The following is a 21,185-nucleotide window of genomic DNA, read 5'->3' as shown; positions in this document are numbered from 1 at the left end:
AGGCATATCAATTTGGTCCAATGACAGCAATGGGGCCATTTGGGGGCTTTCTGCTGGTTGACGTCAACAAGGATCCCATCAGTGGCCCATCCATCTGCCTACAGGCAAAAACTGACACTGGCTTCAATCCATGGCTCTGTTTGTAAGTTTGTTTCCATAGTACTATGTGCAATGCAACTCAGAAGCTCACTTAAGACTAGATATTGCATGGCACAATAAAGGTATGGCAGTTCACAGAAGGTGGCAGGCTTTATTTTTTAATATAAAAATCAACAACCCAGTTTATTTCAAGCAATAGTACTGGAGAAATAATGTATATCAAGAAGTTACACTCCTGGATCAAGCATAAAGAAAAGCAAAACAAAACATGCTATTCACACTGAAACCAATTAAGAGCATCTCCGTTTACTTTTTCTATAGGAAAAACACAACTGTGAGAACATAAGGAAATAGAAGGTACTTGTCTGAGCATGATGTATACCTACAGGGCTTTTTGTACACATGCAAGAAGCATGCTAGACAATTGGTCCCAGTAAGTATATATGGTATACATATGATTGAACACACAAGAATAGTTCTTGCACATTACGAGGATTATAAAGCACGCATACAGCATAGATGTATACCCACTCATTCCTGCAACACAGCATATGGCATAAGGCTTTCGCCACAGAATGTCCAACTACTTCTAAACGACATAGAACTATGTCTCACTGTAAAGCCATTGACCTCAGTGCAGAGTTCACTACTAGTGCTTAAGTCCTTTGATCTCAACAGGACTTAGATAAATTGTGGCAATCCCATTTATTTCAACACTTAGGTACAATTGTCTTCCTCTGAATTGAGTTTTTGGAGGGTTGTGTTCTTAGCTTGCTTAAATGCAAGGCTTAACAGTTTTGTGACTTTCAAACAGACTCGGGGGCTTCACATGTACACAATCCAACAACTCTCATATTCCAGCATGGATAACTTCCTTCTTAAACAGCTGTGCTGTACTTCTAGAAATAAAATGAAATAAAACTATAAGCAGTGTAAAAAGCTCTGGCTTCATCAAACACTTAAAAAGACCACATAGAACTATCCCATGCTGGTTACCAGAGCGTATTCAACTGTAGTCCTGTATTCACCAATGAAAGAGAGGATAGAAAGTAAAGGAGAAATGTGTTCTGTTTTAATGTAAGGAATACCTTGCTCAATATTCTTCAGTCAATAACCTGGTGGGAGGCTGGACTCAGTGTTTGCTCTCTAAAATGATAGGCGGCTCTGAAATCAGCAGGTCGTCTTCACCCAGGGAAGAATTCTGGTCAGTGTTCACAAAGTTGGGGATGTTGAATTTTGCATGGCTATTCAGCTCCTCCTCCAGTCCCTCACTGCCTTGAATTACTTCCTGAAAATGGATGTTACTGTCCATAACTGGCACTCTCTGGCATTGCTTTGCCCGGTCCATGTTCTCATACTCATTGATGTAGCAGTGAAAAAGCAGCCTGGATTCCTCAGCAGCCTGCTGAGAAATGATCCTATCAGAATCGAGAGGCCTTCCAAAGTCTGCCACAAAGTTGTTCATGCAGAGCCTTTTCTCAGAAGAGTCCGCAGTGCTAGGAAGCAAGGAGAGAGGAGCGGTGGGTGAAAAATTGGGCACAATTTCGTTTAGGAACAAAGTATAAAAGATCAGGTGCCAAAAAACTCTCTGGAAACAGACTGGGCTGAGACAGGATGGCAAAAAATATGGTCTCCCCATTCTTGAGTCAATGGCTTGCCCTTATCCTACAATAATCAGCTGATTACATGCCTATCTGAACCAACCCTAAGTGCTGCAAATTCTGTAGAGTTCATTGGAAGGACTGTCCTCCCTGCCCCACGACAAACCATACATTTCTGATAACAATAAAGTCAAACACCTGTGAAAACACAAACTTAACAAAGCAACTGAATGGAAATACTTGTCCTCTCCAGCTATTCTTCTTAAAAGGAGAAGCTTGACACGCAGTTCTAATTTTGTGTTTTCAACGGTTAAAAAAAACAACAACCCCAGGAATTTTGAATGTTTTCCACATAATTGTAATTTTCATTTAAAAAACCCAGTTATAAACAAAACCTAAGCCATCCAGATTTAAATAAAATCATTAAACTTCTTTTCAGGGGAGCACCCTTACACTCAGAGAATGGATAGAATTGTGACGGAATCCATCTGCCAGAAGGTTTGCCTCCTGCAAGCCAGCTAAACGCTACAGCTGGACATTCTGTATTCCCAACAGTTATGAACTGGGATGGGGAACCTGTGGCTCACCAGGTGTCGATGGTTTACACTTCCCATTACTCCCAACCATTGGCAATGCCAGCTGAGGCTGATGGGAATTTGGAGTCCGGCTCCATCCAGAGGGCCAGTTCTCTATCCCTCATCTCGAATATTCATTAGGCTATCTGATTTATTTCCAGACATCCTGGTTTGGGGGTGCGGGAGAAAGAAGGCTGATGGGGGCTCTGCCCTCTCCATCTTTCCCCTAGCTTCCAAGCCTTGGCTGATTACCTGCTGTAAACCAGCATCTTGTGTCCTTTTCTTCATTGAAGTAACTGGCATTCTTTCATTGACAAGATCAAGGGGACATCGTCTTTTCAGAGCGGACAAGTTACATAGAATTGTACAGTGGCTAAAACATAAGCTGTGTTGGGTCTACTCTATTTCTGAGCGAATTCCAAAGAGCTATGGCAACAGAGGTGCTGCTGCCACCTGGGTCCTGGGCCTTAGAAATCTGTTCGGTGGTACTTACTCTTGGTGTGGTGCTCCCGCCTTGGTCAACAAGGTCAGTACAAAGAACATAAAAATGACGAAGACAACAAGGCCAACCCAAAATCCAATCACAATCGAATCTGTAAGAGAAGCAGAGGAGGAGGGAGATTAATCGGCTGACGCAGTGGCGTAGCGTGGGTTGTCAGCACCCGGGGCAAGGCAAGTAATTTGCGCCCCCTAAGCCGTGGATTTGCGCCCCCTAAGCCGTGGATTTGCGCCCCCTAACCCTAAACCCCAGATATTGCGCCCGGTGCGGCCCGCCCCCCTGCACCCCCCACGCTACGCCACTGGGCTGACGTGGGTGCAATAGATTTCTATGAATACCATAATGAAAAATGAACCAGCTGTTGCCCAATCCTTGGCTGATTATGCTTTGTGTACATTTTGTCAAGCCCTGATTTGGTGAGGTTCATCTCTGCACAGAAATGTATTTGTGCGTGCTACTGCCCCCAGCTATATGTACAATCCACATATATCACTGTCTGTGTCAGCTGTTCACAGTGTGGGTCACTTGTGAGCAGGCTGGGGTGCCTAAATGCCCCTCCCTACCTTTCTCTCTAACTTGCGGCAGGTGATCAGTGATGTTAGAACTTGCACTGCCAGTCACGTAAAGAACTCTGGATTGGGGCCAGAGTCTTGTATTGTTAATATACACTGTCAGTGAAATCAGGCAAAGAAAAACTGTGTTGCTTTGCAGGGGCGGAGGAAGGGGGTGTCACAACTGAGAGAGGTGACAAAATGCCAGGCAACACTCACCACAAGGCCTGCAGCACACCCAACCCACACGTCTCTCCTGGGAGTGACACAGTGGCTTGAGTGCCCACAGGCTCTGTGCTGCCCCAAACAGTCCGCCCGTTGCCTCCCCCTCAGCTGTAGGGCAGCTGAGTGGGAGGAGACAGGCAGACTCCTCGAAGGCCCTGTGGAGCGTCCTGCCCTTGCTGGCCCCGCCCCACAGGTGGCTGGCCCCATCCATGGGTGCAGGGCACGGCCCTGGGCATAGGGCACACGTGCCGCCCCAAGCGCCCAAACGGCTTTCTCACCTGCTGCTGCTTTGCAAAGATTCCTCTAGCACATGTATAGCACGGGAAACAACCCGCTAGGTCTGTGCGCATACACACAAACACCTACACAAACACACACATTGTGGCATTTCCTTCCCAATAGTCCAGGGGGTTGAATTTAAAACCAGCAAAGAAGGCGAACTCAAATGACAGCAAGAACACAAAAGTAAGATACTAAAAGCTATTTTTTTTCTTAGCTATATAATTTTCAAACAATAAAAGGAACGATTACAGCGTGGCAGAGTAAAGCAGCTTATAATTAAGGCTGATTGCAGCTTCTTTATGCTCTGCTCACATTTGATGTTCTGCATACAACTCTGGCAAATTCCATTTGGAAAGATAAGCCTCCTTTCATAAAGGACTATGTAGTGCTCATCACAACAGTCTTGGCAAAGAACAGCTCAGATCACAGGAACAAATTGAGGCTATGTCATTATTACCAAGGCCATGAGGCATGGAGTGATCCTGAAATGACTGGTGCTCATAAAAGAAAAGAAATTCCTGGCTCAGAGGTCAGGGTTGCCCCCTTCCCTATCTGTAAAGCCCATGTTCTCAAACTACGGGCACAAATATTTAAGAAAATTACAAGGGGTAAGTCAACGGTGCTATCAAATTGACTAAGAGTGTGTGTGTGTGTGTGTGTGTGTGTGTGTGTATACACGCGCACACACGCACACACGCGCAATTTCAAAAATGCATTTTCTTGACATTCGAGTTGAGAATGAGGAGTTTTAGTAATTGAAACAACCAAAACATAGAGCTTCCAGATTGACTTACACTTATGAGCCTTGAGGCCTTCAAAGGAAACAGGCCCGTATTCATAATATTCATATTCCCAAGTATAATCAGAATTCGATAGCAAAGAGTGGTGGGATGTTCTGTTGGAAATAAATCTGGGTCCAGCCATCTCCAACCTGCATCAATACAGAAATGCAAAGACAACAAGCTTTAGCAGAAAAAACCCGTCTGAACCAAGTCCCCACCCCAAACCTCTCAGCTTTCTACCCACGACTCCTCATTCCAATCAGCAGCAGTTCTCTTCTCTTACAAATGCCAGCCTTCACCTCCACCTTTAAAGTCTGTTGATGGATGGCTAAAATCAGCATTGAAGCAGCTGAACACAAGGTGATTCCAGGACTGATGTTAGGCTACATATAGCCTTTCTTCCATGGAGCGCAAGCTGGCATACAAGGGTTCTCTCCCTGACAACATTCCTGTGATGTAGGTGACACTGAGAGACAGTGACAGACACAAGGTCACCCAGTGAGCTTCATGGCTAAGTGTGAATTTGAACTCTGCCCTCCAGGCCCCAGTCCAAAACTCTAACCTCTACCTCTTCTATACCTGAAGGAGCGTCTCCACCCCCATCGTTCTGCCCAGACGCTGAGGTCCAGCGCCGAGGGCCTTCTGGCGCTTCCCTCATTGCGAGAAGCAAAGCTACAGGGAACCAGGCAGAGGGCCTTTTCGGTAGTGGCACCCACCCTGTGGAACGCCCTCCCATCAGATGTCAAATAGATAAACAACTACCTGACATTCAGAAGACGTCTTAAGGCAGCCCTGTTCAGGGAAGTTTTTAATGTGTGACATCTTAGTGTATTTTTGGTCTTTGTAGAAGCCGCCCATAGTGGCTGGGAAAACCCAGCCAGATGTGGGCGGGGTATAAATAATAAAATTATTATTATTATTATTATTATTATTATTATTATTATGCCACATAGACTCTCTGGGGCTCATAGATTTTATGCTAAAAGTGAGGTGCTGTGGACCAGCTATAGACACATAAAAGGAACGTAATGCTGTGCTAGCATCCATTCAGAGGCAGCTTGCAATTATTACAAACCCTCATTTTACGTTTGCATAGTTTACAAATGTATGCTTATATGTGTAGCACAATGCCACAATCAGGCGCCTTCAGTGTAGTTTAAAGGACATTAATAGTTGAAGGCTCACAATCATTTCCACTTTAGAGGAAAGAGAACTCTGAAAAATGTGTGCACATATATTAAGACTGTTCTGTGAGGTACAGGCTATTTAGTATTCTCTCGCTATCCAAGCGTACCTGTCACAGAGGGATTTTTGAAAACCCTCTGCAGGCTTAGTGTTTTAAAAATAGCTGGGCTCTTAATTTTGATAGGCAGTTCGTAATAAATTCTGCAGAGTTTTGAAAAAAGTGTACACTCTAGTCAGCCTCAGGAGGTAATCTGTTAATTCTAAAACTAACTACTAGCACTGAAAAAAAGAAAATGTGATAGCCATTAATTTCTTTCCATTCTTCAGACGAAAGCATGTGCTCCACACTCAGTTTCTTGCCAGGGCCCTTTCACTTTTAAGTATAGCCACTGTCCAACTGACTCTCAGTATCTAATCATCACCTCATGTCTCATAACAAACAACTCTGGGGCATGATGTCGTTTTCCAGTTGTCTGCTCAGTGGGTGCATACAAACATTTATTCACTGCACTGAAAGCATTAGTCAACATAGCATTTACCACATTTATCATGCCAACTTCACAAAGCAGACAAAACGTAGGATTGCTAGCATACCCAATCAATGCACTTCATGGGATCAAACCCAACATTCTGTCCTGTACACCTGAGTGACGCAGGGAAACTGGGGCAAGGGGGAGGGAGATTTTTTTTTTAATCATTCATATTTGAACATTTGTCTCCTCCTTCCTGCCCCACCACTTTCCCTCTCATGCTCCCTGCTCTTATTTAAGCTTGTCAGCTTTCAGAAACAATGTATGCTACCAACGGAAGTGCTAACATAGTATTTAATAACAGATGAACGACTAGCTAACAGGTGCTCCGACTCTGGAAAGATATTGTGGGGGCTTACATTGTGCACACCATCATGGCATTGCAATGTTGCGACATTGGGCACAGGGCCTGGCAAGACGGCATCACATGCAACGTCCAGGCATCGTGAGGCAGCTCAGCTTCCACGGCCGGGGTTCCTCTGCCTGCTCCTTCTGCTGCCATGGGGCTGGAGGCAGCTTCCCTCCACAGCAGCAGCAGGAGGAGCCACGTTTCTGGCTCACACAACCACTTCAAATTCCCCCCATTGAGCTTGAGGTCAAATGTTGCTCCAGTCCCTCCACTCCACCCCTGACACATCAGCCCGGATACCTTGCAGTCACTGCGGTGAAGTGTACATCCTTATGAAGCTTTTAACATCTTTAAGAATCTTTTAACAAAGGAACAGATCCATGATCTGGCAATGGTACTGATAAAGTCATTTGATCCCCTAAGGGCTAGATCAGCACTTCATTCATTTCTTAAATTTGTATACCACCCTATACCTGCAGGTCTCAGGGCGGTTCACAAAATAAAATCACGATATCAAAACACAGAATACATAATCATAATATGACCTGACCAGGAAAAGGGAGTGGATCCCTCACCCTTTCTGGCTCCTTAACAACAATCTGATATTCAGAAATCAGCAGCTGATGCTTTTATTAGCATGAACCTAAACATAAGAAATGGGTACACCAGCCAGAGAGACTTCAAATGCCTGGATCCCTTTGCAACAAGTGTGGAAGGACTGTCCAATCCTTGGATGATTTTTTTAAATAAAAAGATGGCCCACCAGTGATGGCTATTCTGTGCTTAGAGATGGGAATGCCCAGGGGGGAGACCCAGGAAAACTGGGGGGGGGGGGAGCAGGCTTTTTTCCAAAGCCCTTTTTTTTGGGGGGGGGGAATGGAAAAAAAAACAACAAACAAAACAGTTTGACATAGTTTGAATATTCCACACACTTTTTTTCATTTTTTCTGGGGTTTTTTCCCAGGTCTTCCCATCTATATCTGTGCTTATGAGATATTTAGCATTTAACAAGAAAAAGCAAAAGATCCACTTGAAGAGACTTTTATTGAAACTGTACTTATAACCCAAAGGAAAAATTTCCCTAAAGTGTTCTATATTGCAGGCAGGGGAAAGAGGCGTCATTGTGCAGTGGTACCTCAGGTTAAGAACTTAATTCGTTCTGGAGGTCCATTCTGAAACTGTTCTTAACCTGAGGTACCACTTTAGCTAATGGGGCCTCCCGCTGCCGCTGCATCACCACCACACAATTTCTGTTCTCATCCTGAAGCAAAGTTCTTAACCTGAGGTACTATTTCTGGGTTAGCGGAGTCTGTTTTCTCCCTTTAATTATGCAGTGTAGAGGTATATGATTTTGTCTTTTGCCAGGGGGAGTTTGGAAGGCAATAGACACAGCATCAAACTGTATCTTTAAAAAAAATAAATCAAAAGGCAGAACCCACATTCTCTACCTGCCTCAAGCAAAAGGTATCATTAAACCACCAGCAGCATCTTCAATTCTTACCATAGTGAGCCTCTGCATGACATCAATTTAAATTTGAGAGCTCCGGGCAAATGTTTAGTCAGAGAACTGACAGGCCAGGAAAGCTGTTGGAAAATTGCATTTGCAAATAATGGTAGTGGGTGAAGTGATGATAACAACAGGTTTCTAGTAGAAATTGATGATTCAGCAGATTGTTTTATGTATTCCCTTACTCCTTATACCTCAAATAAATCTGGCAACAAAGTGTACATCATAGGTCATCCAAGCAGTCCTCTGATGGCTTCTACAAATTAGAAGACAAATTTCTCTCTTTTAAAAATAATAATACTGTACTAAATCTATAACATGAAAGCCCCGGATGACAAACCTGCCACATTGTGGCAAAATCCTTTGCAGATTTACAGCAAAATCCTATATACATAAGCAACCATTTATAAACAACAACAGGCTGTCAGGTGGCACGGCTCATACCTGTGGAAGCACATGTTCAGCACTGGCTCCTGAACTTCAGAGTATATCCCAAGATGCTTTTCTACCACCACCACCCCACACAGGATAGGCCAGAGACAAAATGGCGCTTGAGGTGGAACATCTAAAATGGCAGTCTGCTCACCAAGAAGTGGCAGTGGCACATTCCAGTGGAAAGTTCCCCTGCTCATGCCACATTGATATAAACAGGAATGCTTAATGAGTTTATGGCCTTAGCTCAGTGTACACTGAGCTCTTCTGCTGCTCCTGCTGATTACAGGGAGCTTTGCACAGAGAACTTCCTGGTGGATTGTGCTCAATGGATCATGTCTCTCCCCATTCCATTCTGCTACATTTAATGGCACCCACAAAGTGCCTTGCTCCTGCATGCACACACTTGTGGGTGTATACACACACCCTGAAACCATCAAGATGATGCCTCCTGTCATGGCAATCAGAGAGAGAGAGAGAGAATACAGTGGTACCTCGTGTTATATACGCTTCAGGTTACATACGCTTCAGGTTAAAGACTCCGCTAACCCAGAAATAGTGCCTCAGGTTAAGAACTTTGCTTCAGGATAAGAACAGAAATCGTGCTCCGGCGGCGCAGCGGCAGCAGGAGGTCCCATTAGCTAAAGTGGTACCTCAGGTTAAGAAATTTACCTCAGTATGAGAACAGAAATTGTGCTCTGGCGGCACGGTGGCAGCAGGAGGCCCCATTAGCTAAAGTGGTGCTTCAGGTTAAGAACAGTTTCAGGTTAAGAACGGACCTCCGGAACGAATTAAGTACTTAACGTGAGGTACCACTGTACACACACACAAAAATGCACATGTGCACACAGAGTTCCAGGATTTAAAGGATTAGCGCAATACTCCACAAGGAAACAAGTCAATCTGAGAGATTTTATGCCCATGAAGCCATCTTCCGTGGGTTCCTGCAGCTGATAAATCAGGCTGGTGAAATGAGGCATCACCAAAAAGCAAAGTAAGGAAATTTAGGAAGAGCCATGGAGATTACTCATCTACATTAATGAGCTCCAAGAAAGCTAATGCAGCAACCCAGAAAGCAAAGTAGCTTTGATAAATGCTCATTGACAACGGTTGGGGCTGTAAAGCAGAAAATAAAGCTTAGATAGCGTTTAAGGATCTTAGCACAGAACTACAATTAGTTACAGAGGAGATGGCCCCCTATTGATTCCCTCCTCCATCTCCCTCTCCCCTCTTTTCACTCTCACTGCTTCCCATAGAGCAAGGAGGGGCTGGTCCAAGGTTCATACTGCCTCTCCTGTTGGTATGCATCTGAGTACCAGTTGCAGGTTATCACAAGTTTCGAGAGTGGTGTTGTGCTCAGGTCCTGGCTTGCGGGCCTCCTGTGGGCATCTGCTCAGCCACACAGGACTCGATGGGACTTTCTTTGGCCTCATCCCGCAGGGTCCTTCTTGTGTTCTCCTGGGAACAGTGGTGGTCCTCAGTCCCTGTGCTCTACTTTCCTTTGACTGGTACAAGGACCAGTCAAACAGATTCCCTTTGGCCCCAGGAGCCAAGCATCAGTAAGGATTCCCAGAGCCTTCCCAATTGGTTAGCCCATTGAGCCACGTCAGGGCCCTGGTGGTGGACAGCTTAGTGAGTCGCAGACCAGCCAGATTAATTACTCGATCTCTGCCTCCTTTCTTTTAGCAACTGTTTTGTGCCACTGGGGAAGTGGTTATTCTGTATTGATTTGTTTTGGATGTTTGTATGTGATGCCAATAAAAGGTTTGATGATGAGTAAGGATTGACATGACTCTGTCAAGGCTATGTGAAGCTTTCTATCTTATTATAAATGGCCAATAACACCTAAGGCAGAAGAAGAGGAGTCTGGCAGGAAAGCAGAAATATGCCAGAGGAGAAGAAGAAAATGATAGTGGCAGAAAGAGAAATGGAAGAGGGAACGTATTAAGGAAGGAGAATAAAGAAAAAGGAGTGTCTCTGTAGACACATCTATCCATTGCAAGGCAACACTTGTCTTTTAAAAGCAAGCTCACATAGAAATATTTAAGTATAGTGTGTATACTTTATCATTAGAGTCTTGGCACTTTAGAAACATGGAACAATACAATGGTAAAAAAACAACTGAAAGAGTCAACGTCTAATATTAGCACAACTAAGAAAGGAATGCAATATAAGATGAAGTAGTCCTTTCTACCTTCAGTGACCAGTGTGAAGGGCTTTACCAGGCAAAGGGCCTTCTCAGTGGTGGTGCCCACCCTGTGGAACACCCTCCCATCAGATGTCAAGGAAATAAATATCTATCTGACTTTTAGAAGACATTTAAAGGCAGCCCTGTTTAGGGAAGTTTTTAATGTCTTATCGTGTTTTTAATATTCTGTTCGGAGCTGCCCAGAGTGGATGGGGAAACCTAGTCAGCTGGGGGGGGGTATACATAATATATTATTATTATTATTATTATTATTATTATTATTATTATTATTATTATTATCATCATCATCATCATCAACAACAGAGATATAATTTACTATTTATCCAATACAGGAAAACAGAATCCTGGACTATATTCAGTAGGGCTCTTCTTGTCTATCAAGGGCAGGAATTGCTTCATTAGAAATACACTGCCATCATCTCCCTGGCCCCACCTGAATGAACCACATGAGTGATAACAGCTCCTTCCTATTGTGAAACGAAAATCTTCGCTTCTTAAGAAATTTCAAAACAAACAAACAGAGGTTTACAATAACCAAAAGGCACCTGTTTCAGGATTAAAAAGAACACCTAGATACATTGTTTCCGGTTTCTCCTATTTAGACTAAACCAAGGTTTTCTGATGCTTTCACAATTCAACACAAATGCTCTGTTCACCTCTATCTGTCTTGTTCTCCTAAATAGTGTGACATGTCAGGGATGTGCCACATGCAGGCATTTTGGCGTTGCCCATGACTTCTTCCCACAGAAATACAAGGCAGAATTCAAAGTTGCACAAGTGAATGACCACTCACACCATGGAACTTCACATTCTACTCTTCTCCCTGCAACTTTTTGCACACCCCCCCAGCCCCATAAATATCTGCTCCAGAACCAGAAGGTCCCCTCCCCCTCCAGATTTTGAGAACACACAGAGGACTGCAGAGGGAGGAGAGGGAGGTGAGTCCTATTGTCCATGCAGAACTCCACTGCATTCACGCAGACAGAACTGGAAGCAACACACAATCAAGTTGCCTTTAACAAACAGTGCCTTGTTCAAGAAATTCCCACCTCAGAACTGTGAACATTGGAAGTTACTACCCCACTTCTCCAGAACAGCAGTGCAAGGTCTTACACAGGTGGCCTGCTTAAATTTATCATTTAAAATTTATGTGGCTTATTAAGATCAAATAAGATATTCAAATACACACACTCCCCCGACGGATGAACAAATTATCCACTTCTCTGTACATTATAATAACTCGCTGTCTGCAACTGCATTAAAATTCACACCGTTTATTAAACCCTGGTGTTTTCCAAAGGTAACACAGATATGTAGAGAAGGTCAGCAAACTTTTTCAGCAGGGGGTGGGTCCAATCCACTGTCCCTCAGACCTTGTGGGGGGCCGGACTATATTTTGGAAAGGAAAAAAAAGAACGAATTCCTGTGCCCCACAAATAACCCAGAGATGCATTTGAAATAAAAGGACACATTCTACTCATGTAAAAACATGCTGATTCCTGGACCGTCCACGTGCCGGCTCCGGCTCCCAGGACTTAGTTTGGCTACCCATGATGTAGAGAGTGCCTGGCATTCGCTTCTCCTGCAAAGAATACAGTACATTATAGCTAGGAAGATACAAAGGGAAATAATTGGGTTGCTTGACTGTAGCAATTACTGTAACAACACAAAAGAGGGTTAGAAGGAGAAAGAAAATAAAAATGACCTTCCGAAAGAGCTACGTCAAATTACAACCAAGGCTCCAGCTGTACAGCTTACATATCTTTTTTATCTTATAAAAATATTTTATACAAAGATCCGTGATCCTCTTGGTACCCAGTCACAAAGGGTTGGAGAAGCTTTGCTTCAGTGACCCAAACTACTCCAGTGTTGATTTTTTAGCACAAACAGCTATGCAAACCTGTTACGGGTGTAGAGCTCAAGGTTTAAGCGTGATTGTGCAAAACAGGTGGATAATTTCTTGCTAGAAAGACAGGAAGTGGCTCTCAGCACTGTGTGGCAACACTAGGCTAGATTTCCAGTAGGTGGGTTGTAGATGTGTGGGGAGTATTGTATTTTCCTGTTACTATTATTGCATTATTCTGTTTTGTGTAAACCACTCTGTGGCCTCTTGATGAAAGGCACTATATAAATGTAACAAATCATCATCCTAATCATTTTGGATACTTTGTATTCTTATTAAAAGTCTAGCTGAAGGGGGTGGAGGGAGGAGGAAGCTATGTTTCTCTTGGATCTACTTCCCAAAATCGTACCCACCCTCTCATCTCTTGAGATACCCAGTTTCACAAACTGGAAAGCCATTTTGCCATGCTCTAAGTTGAAGGACAAGAGAGAGCAAGTGTTGAAGTAACCCCTGCTGTCTGAGGCCGTAACAGAGAAGCAACTGAAGGTGTACTTTATCCCAGAAACAAAAACAACCACGTTTATTTCCTCCATAAACAGTTCTGCGCAGTTACTAAATGGCTGCTCCACTATTAGCCTTGGCCAATGCCACGTGGAAGAAAATGACTTCTGTTAAAGAGAAAGAAATGCTGTTTTCGTTTTGTTTAACACTGGAGGAGAAGCATTTTAGCAATGTCCCAATCATATTTTCCACATCATTAGCAGGTGCGGAAACTAAATTGTAACTAAGTCGGCCCCTTCCTCAACGTTAGAGAAACTCAAAGCAATTTAATAAATCCAGCTTGCTTTTAAGCTTCAGCCTAGACCCGCATCTATTTTTTCTTTCAGTTTCTTTTTTTTAAATTTGCTTTTTATTAGTTTTCTTGCTTGATGAACAAACACAGACAATAAAATAACCAAAATAGTAAAATGACAACAAAAACAAAAAGGGGGGTGAGGAAAAAAACTTACAAAAAGCATACATACAACCATAAATCCATAAGTTCTTACATACGGACTTATGTCACTATATTCTTTAATCCCAATTCCTTTTCTTCTCTAAATAGGCTTCCGTCCTCCTCAACGCGGGTCTATTTTGCCTATTTTTAAAACTGTTCCTTTTATCCTTTCTTCATTTCTACTGTTTTCCGCATACTATACTTGTAATCCATGTTGTGTTTTGCGAAAATTAATCAAAGCAAATCCAGGTTTTGACTTGGGGACACTGGTTGTTGTTTTTTAAATAATCTCTGTAAATTTCCCATTCCTTTTGGACTTTTTGGTTAGACTTCATTTCAGTTTCCCAGATGGTAGACAGTTTAATTCCATCCATTCAAGTTACGGTGGAACAACTATGTATTGGCTGAACTATTACATTAGCCCAATTATTGCAGCTCTTACATGTCTGCCCTTTCACTGACCGGACCCCCTGCCCACACCACCACCTCCCCCAGCAAACTTCATTATAGAAGCGTAAGATTGAGATCTGACATAAAGTCGACTGCTCATCTTCTTTGAGGCTTCAGCCACCCTTTGCTTTGCTATCCCCATCTTTGTTTCTCCCACTGGGCAGCACAAAAGTTCAGGCAAATGTCTCCCTCTGTCCAAACTATTTGGCAAATATGGGCAGGACAATAGGGTTTCTAAGCGCGTTCCAAAGCTAGCTATGGCAGAGATAAATTGACAACAACAGATCTTGCAGGTAAGCTTTCAAATCTACTTGTCTTTACTAAAACTCTCACTGGAGATGACTCAGTCAAGTTATTCATGCTTGGGGACATAATATGATCTGCTAGCTAGGAACTATCAATAAATCATCTTTGCCTTATGGCTGTCAGCAGTACCATATATTTGGAAAGAGGCACATGCATGGCACTGTGGTCTAAACCACTGAGCCTCTTGGGCTTGCCGATCGGAAGGTCGACGGTTTGAAGACCCGCGACGGGGTGAGCTCCTGTTGCTCTGTCCCAGCTCCTGTCAACCTAGCAGTTCAAAAGCACGCTAGTGCAAGTAGATAAATAGGTACTGCTGTGGCAGGAAGGTAAGTGGGATCATCTTTAAGGATGGTCTTGATTGCGGGCAGGCCCCCAGGCCGGTTCCTCCTCCCCTGGCGTGGGTGGAATAATGCCATCATGCCAGGGTGGTACCACGATCACCCTGGCTTCTTGGCCAATTGCTTTTGTGTGGGGTGATATAAAAGTGGCAGTGTGACGCGTGTCAGGCACCTGCTTCACGCTGCCAAACACCCACCCGCCCGCCCACCCTTTATTTTAGACGTCCTCTGGTCTTGCTTTGGACTTCGGTTGGTCACCTGTCTTGGGACGGGGGCCAGGTAGGAATTTTTCCAATTGGCAGATTGGCACTGGCCACTTGGTTATCGCCTACCTCTTAGCAATCGTCACAACTTTCTAAGGTTTGGCGGTTAGGCATTGGCTCACTGATTTGTGGGGGAGGGGAGGTCAGCCATCGCCTGCCCCTCCATTGACCAAGGGTATTCCGTTAAAGGAATCCAGGGCCTGGATCCTGTCCGAAGTCCACTTGAGGGGCTAGAGCCATGCCAGGCCTCTAGGGACACCGAGGAGAGCTACAGGCGGGTTCCTCCAATGTGGCTTCCTCTTTGGGTGGTTTACCCTTACTGACTTCCTGCAAAGGGGGCAGGAGTTTGATATAGTCCTTTGCCAATGCCTATGCCAATACTGCTCACATTTCTGTAATAAATAAAGTTGTGGCCTAAAATTTTACCCAATAACCTTAAACCAAAATTCTGTGTCAGTGTGAATTTTATTCTAACGAGGAAATGGTTTGGGGGCCTTGCCACACAAATGGCGTTTCCGTGTGCTCTGGCACTCGTCATGGTCCTCTGTACACCAGAAGGGGTTTAGTCATACTGGCCACATGACCCAGAAAACTGTCTGTGGACAAACACCGGCTCCCTCAGCCTGAAAGTGAGATGAGCGCCGCAACGCCAGAGTTGCCTTTTACTGGACTTAACCGTCCAGGGGTTCCTTACCTTTTACCTTATATTCGGAAAGTGTTGCAGGAATAGGTGATACCAAAGGTTGTAGTCTGAATAGATCGGGGGTGGCCAACTCCCAAGAGACTGCAATCTAGTCACAGAGTTAAAAAATGGCAGTGATCTACCCCCTTTTGGGGGGTTCAGGTCAAAGTTGTTGAGCTTTTAGGGAAGCCAAACTTGTTGAGCTTCTTTAGGGGGAGCCAGTGATCTACCGCAGGCGTCCAGTGATCTACCGGTAGATCATGATCTACCTGTTGGACATGCCTGGAATAGATGGTAAGTCAGCAATATGTAGTCTTTTGCTTCTGTCCTCATATTCCAACAGACTCTTCAGCAACCCTGAAGCTTCAACCCCCTTTTCCCTCCTCATATTCTTTAGTTCCTTTGTCTAGTACTTATTTAGCCCTTGCCCGCCCCCCTCTCATACTGAAAGTCTCAAGAAAATAAACAGAGTGCTGATTTGAGACTAGGGAGACCTGGGTTCAAATAACTACAAAGATTACAGTGTGAGTCTCGACAGCCTACCTCTCAGAGCTGTAGGGAGAATGTATTAATATAAACCCTTGACTGCCAGCCCTGAACACATTGGTTGAAGGAAGGGATAGGAACACGGTCAACTCTAGTAAATTTTCAGTGAAATTATGACAGAAAGTTGCAGGAATCAGTGGTAACCTTCTGCCATTCATCACCTATGTCCATTCCTCTGGCTGACAGGATCAGAAGTCTGGAGAGAGGCTTTCTTTTAAATAGTAAAGTGTCAGAATTTGACCAGGGGAGACTGGAAGCATCAATCGGCCTGGTATGATGTTCTCTGCTGCAATACAGAATTGCTATAATCCCAACAGCCAGAAAAACAGGGAACTGCAACAAATGCTTCTCTTGCAAGCTTTCCCAAAAGCTTTCCATCGCCTGCAGCACTGACTCAGTTCAGCCAAATTCGCGTCTATCAAGGAACATACTGTTCTCACAGACTTGATCTGTCTTTTCTCTCTGCAAACCAATTTTAAATTCAGACCACAATTATCACCCTCACAATGAATCCTTCCATAACAGCTCTGCTCTAGGCATATTCTCCCTCCCTCCCTTCCCCCTCTGTGAGTGTTTCATTCTGGGATCTGGATTAACTTCAGAATAAATTCCGCCAATTCACTTCTATTCACCACCATCAATGACATATCAGAGTAACCCTACTGTGATCCCAGCCACTTTTTCAAGACCATTTGCTGTGCAGTACTGATTCATATTTTAGCCACCATTTCCCCACAGAACTGGTTGAAAAACAAACAGCAAAGAAGATGGGCATATTTAGCTTTTGGAAGTGTGCTCGTGGAAGCGTCTTCACAATCAGCTATTTTTGTTCCACAGTACAGTTCAGTTAATTTACAGCAGGCATCCCTAACCTTTGGCTTTCCAGATGTTTTGGACTACAATTCGCATCATCCCTGACCACTGGTCCTGTTAGCTAGGGATCATGGGAGTTGTAGGCTGAAACATCTGGAGGGCCGCAGGTTGAGGATGCCTGGTCTACAGTATTCTCATAATGTCCAGATATTCTTTGGGAGATGGGAGTGGTACAGACAATTAAGGAGGAAGAAACAACCTCAAATATAACATTTTATTTTCCAGTTGTCTCCAATCCCATCATTTTTGGGTGGTTACCCAAAGAGGCCCTAAACCGCACAGCATGAGACTGTCTTTAAAAAGAAGACCACAGGGTTTGCTTACATTACCAAGTATCATTTGATAACAACTCCTGAACGAAGTTCTACCCAAGTTATTCATAGAATTATGGAGTTGGAAGGGACCCAGTTACGGAATTTGTCTCCCATTTTTCAGACTAGAATGCCCCCACACTAAAATGCCTTTACAATTTAGCAAAGCCTGGAACTATATAGTCTAAATAGGAATGAAGGGATCTGTATGGAAGCGTCTTGTAGTCTCTGCCACCTAATGATGGGGAGAGCAATCCTCTGTAGGATGGGGGAGTAGGAATGGTGGGCAGATCATCTGTCACTTCCAAACCCTTGCCAGCTCACACTGGCCAGGATTGCAGGTAGAGGACTGCTTTCCATTCGTCTCACCTAGTGGATCGTTGCCTTTTAATTTCCTTCCCCCACAACTGAAACCAAGAGGGAAAATAATTAACTGTGACAGCTCCAGACTGGGAAAGGTAGCAGGCCCAACTTGGGGGGCTGTCACAGATGGACAGCTATCTGCCATGTATGACTGAGATTCCTGCATTGCAGGGGTAGGTCTAGATCATGGGTAGGCAAACTAAGGCCCGGGGGCCAGATGCGGCCCAATCACCTTCTAAATCCGGCCCATGGACGGTCCGGGAATCAGCGTGTTTTTACGTGAGTAGAATGTGTCCCTTTATTTAAAATGCATCTCTGGGTTATTTGTGGGGCATAGGAATTTGTTCATTTTTTCCCCTTCAAAATATAGTCCGCCCCACCACAAGGTCTGAGGGATAGTGGACCAACCCCCTGCTGAAAAAGTTTGCAGACCCCTGGACTAGATGGTCCTTGTGGTCCCTTACAACTCCACAATTCTGCGGTTCTATTGTTCAGCTGCCAAGGTCCACAGTTGTGCCGCAACCACAGAAATTTAGGTGGAATTGCACATCATACATTGTTTCTGTCCTTCCCAATCCAGCTTCAGCATGTTTTCAGAACCCATTTCAAGTATGTTTCCATTCTAATGTCTGTTGAAGCAGTTCAACAATTGGGGGGGGGATAAATCTCACTCTGTGGTTCTGCCAGAGTAGACAACTCAAAGCTATTATTCACTCACTGATGAAAAATTGTTTTAAGTTCTTCATGAAAGCATGACAATAATTGATCATTTGTCCTCGCCCACATTCGTAATGCATTGTACTGTTCCTCACTGTAACACAGTTTCTACATATGATTGGCAGAGCCTCCAACCAGCTTCACTTTTTTTCTAACAGCTTCACACAAAATAGTTCACATATAAATCTTAATTCTGAAATGTGGTCATGGGGATGGGCTACAAGAAGAGAAGGAGATGAAACATCTGGGTTGGAGTGAAGAGTACTGCCCATACCCCACATCCCCAGAGAGAATATAATGGACAGATAAAACAGATAGAGAAAAGCAAACACAAGATGATTTCCATCTCTCTATCTCCCTTTGGAGCACAATTGCTAGCCACCAGCTTAACAGAACATTCGTAGCTTCTCCCAGATACAGGGCAGGTCCATATTGTACATTTAAAGCAGTGTTAGAAAGCCAGGCAACAAATGGCACCTTAAACCTGGGTTATGGTCGCCACAACAGAATGTCTATTCACCAGGGGGTTGGACTGGATGACCCTGGGGGGTTCCCGTCCAACACTACGATTCTACAATCTCAACTACATTGCTTGACCATAGCTTGCTCTAACATCAATTCACATGTCCCAGTATGGAAGAAGGAGAAACACACACAGTGGAAATGGAAATGGTATTAACTATGGACTAACTGTGGTTGCCAGCCTGGTGCCCAGAAATCTCTACTGAGCCATGATAGGAATGTTTTGCTCCTTGCACAGGTCCTAACACCTGGGGCATTTTGAACACTGATTTAAAGCACTTAACTTTCCCCAAAGAATCCTGAGAGATGTGATATCCCCATTCATAGAGCTATATTTCCCAGTACCTTCAACAAACTGCAGTTCCTAAAATTCTTTGGGGAAAGTCATGGCTATAAATGTGTGTTGCTTGTGCTTTAAATATACTGTGTGAAACTTTCCATAAATCAGCAGCATCAATCCACAGGAAAAATAAAAGGAAAAAATCCAGAGCATTTACAACAAGAAGAAAAAAGAAAACAGCCCCAGCTCCTTTTTAAATGCCATTTTGCTTGTACAACTTTTTCTGTCTGACAGAACGTAAGTGGGGGAGCAGGAGCTGCTCTCTCAAGAAAGAGCTGCAAAAGGAAAATGTCACTGAAAAAGCGCTGGTGTACACAAAAGGCACAATATCATACGAGGTTTGAAGCAAGATAGACATCTCAGAAATAACTGAATCAAGCAGAACAAGACATGGATCAGGCCACTTCATAAAAATACAGCACATCTTCTACAGAGCCTCTGGTTATTTTCCAGTTGTTTTTGCTTAACATTTCATATTCTTGACATTTGTTTCAATGAACACCTTACCTTCAACAGTTCAATCAGCAAAGCAGTCCCAGTGGTGACTTTTTGTACTACAAAAATCCCAAGAGTGAAATAACACACACAAAGATCCAACAATATGTTTTGCAGCCAATTCTGGAATTAGCAGTAAACTGGATGAGGAACAACAAACTAAAGCAGAGTCCAGACAAGACTAGTGGGCCAGATTGCACCCTGCCTACATAATCTAGCTTTTATTTTGAGGGGAGCTATTTGATCCAGCCATATTGTTGGGTGCTCAAATTACACCTGGGACACAACGCATTTTCCACCAGCTATGGCTGGTCCTGGACAGAGCTAGCCAGGTGGCAGCTAGCCATGCTGATAACGTCCTATCTGCACAACTATAATACAAGATACATGGGGCTGCCCTTGAAACGTCAATTGGTGCAGTGTGTGTGTGTGTGTGTGTGTGTGCGATTCCTCACCAATCTTAAAGCAACTGCATTGGCTTCCATTCTGTAACCTAAATGACTAGAAGACCCAGTTATCTGCACAAACCTGTCTATGTATTAAGATCTTCCTCCAGGCTCCATGTCCGGGTTTCCCTCCCTTCCTTCACAGGTAGATGGTATCAGTGATGTTCTCCCTAAGGAAGCTCACCTTTTGCCAACTCTGATGTCTTTCTGGCGCCTGATGGAGACTTTTTTATTTGCTTGAGTTTTTAAAAAGCATTTAAAAAAAACTCTTATCTTTTGTTCCCCTTCCCATTTTAGTAAAAAAGCTGCTGTTCTTCCTATCTGTTTTTATTTTTATCATGTTTCACTCTCTTTTTAGGTACTGAAAAGCAGTCTGCGAAAGGTTCTATAGCTAAATAAATATCCTTTCTACCAGCTGCCTCGACTAGAGAAATTGGTGATCAGCAGCCACAGCGGGTCATCAGCAAAAGTCTGTGGCTGCAAAGCAATCGCGGCGGCGATACCAGAGCGGGGAGGGAGGCAGAGAGAAAAAAGAACCCCCTCCCCTCCTCCATTTACACGTTCCCAGCTGAGTATTGATTCTCCCAGTCACAGCTGCACTCCCGCTTCCAGGCAAACCGGACTCTTCATCTCACAGTCGTGGGTTCGAGCCCCGCGTTGGCAAAAAGATTCCTGCATTGCAGGGGATGGACTAGATGACGCTTGTGGTCCCTCCTAACTCTACGGTTCTAGTACGGTTCCGATTCCAGACGGCATCTCCACCGGCATCTCTTTCTACGGAGCCACTGGTCAATTCCACACGGTCCCTTTACAATAAGGGGACGGAGCGATTCAACGCTTGGCGGCTGAGACACGCGCGCAGCGGTG

The 21,185-nt window shown here is 44.1% G+C and overlaps 1 protein-coding gene across 1 annotated transcript; it reads right to left on the bottom strand.

The window, feature by feature from the left end:
• Positions 1–230: 230 nt before the first annotated feature.
• MRAP2 (melanocortin 2 receptor accessory protein 2) lies at positions 231–20,526 on the bottom strand. Its single transcript, XM_083497593.1, is given in 5 exon segments — positions 231–1,237; positions 1,240–1,595; positions 2,769–2,868; positions 4,627–4,763; positions 20,503–20,526. Coding segments are annotated over 4 exon segments (621 nt in total). The 5' UTR covers positions 4,757–4,763; positions 20,503–20,526; the 3' UTR covers positions 231–1,202.
• Positions 20,527–21,185: the final 659 nt, after the last annotated feature.

This window comes from Podarcis liolepis (assembly GCF_965112155.1).
Source record: "Podarcis liolepis genome assembly, chromosome: 3".
Lineage (NCBI taxonomy): Eukaryota > Metazoa > Chordata > Lepidosauria > Squamata > Lacertidae > Podarcis > Podarcis liolepis.
The sequence above is the reverse complement of the archived record's forward strand: the minus strand, read 5'-3'. Positions and strand labels throughout refer to the sequence as shown.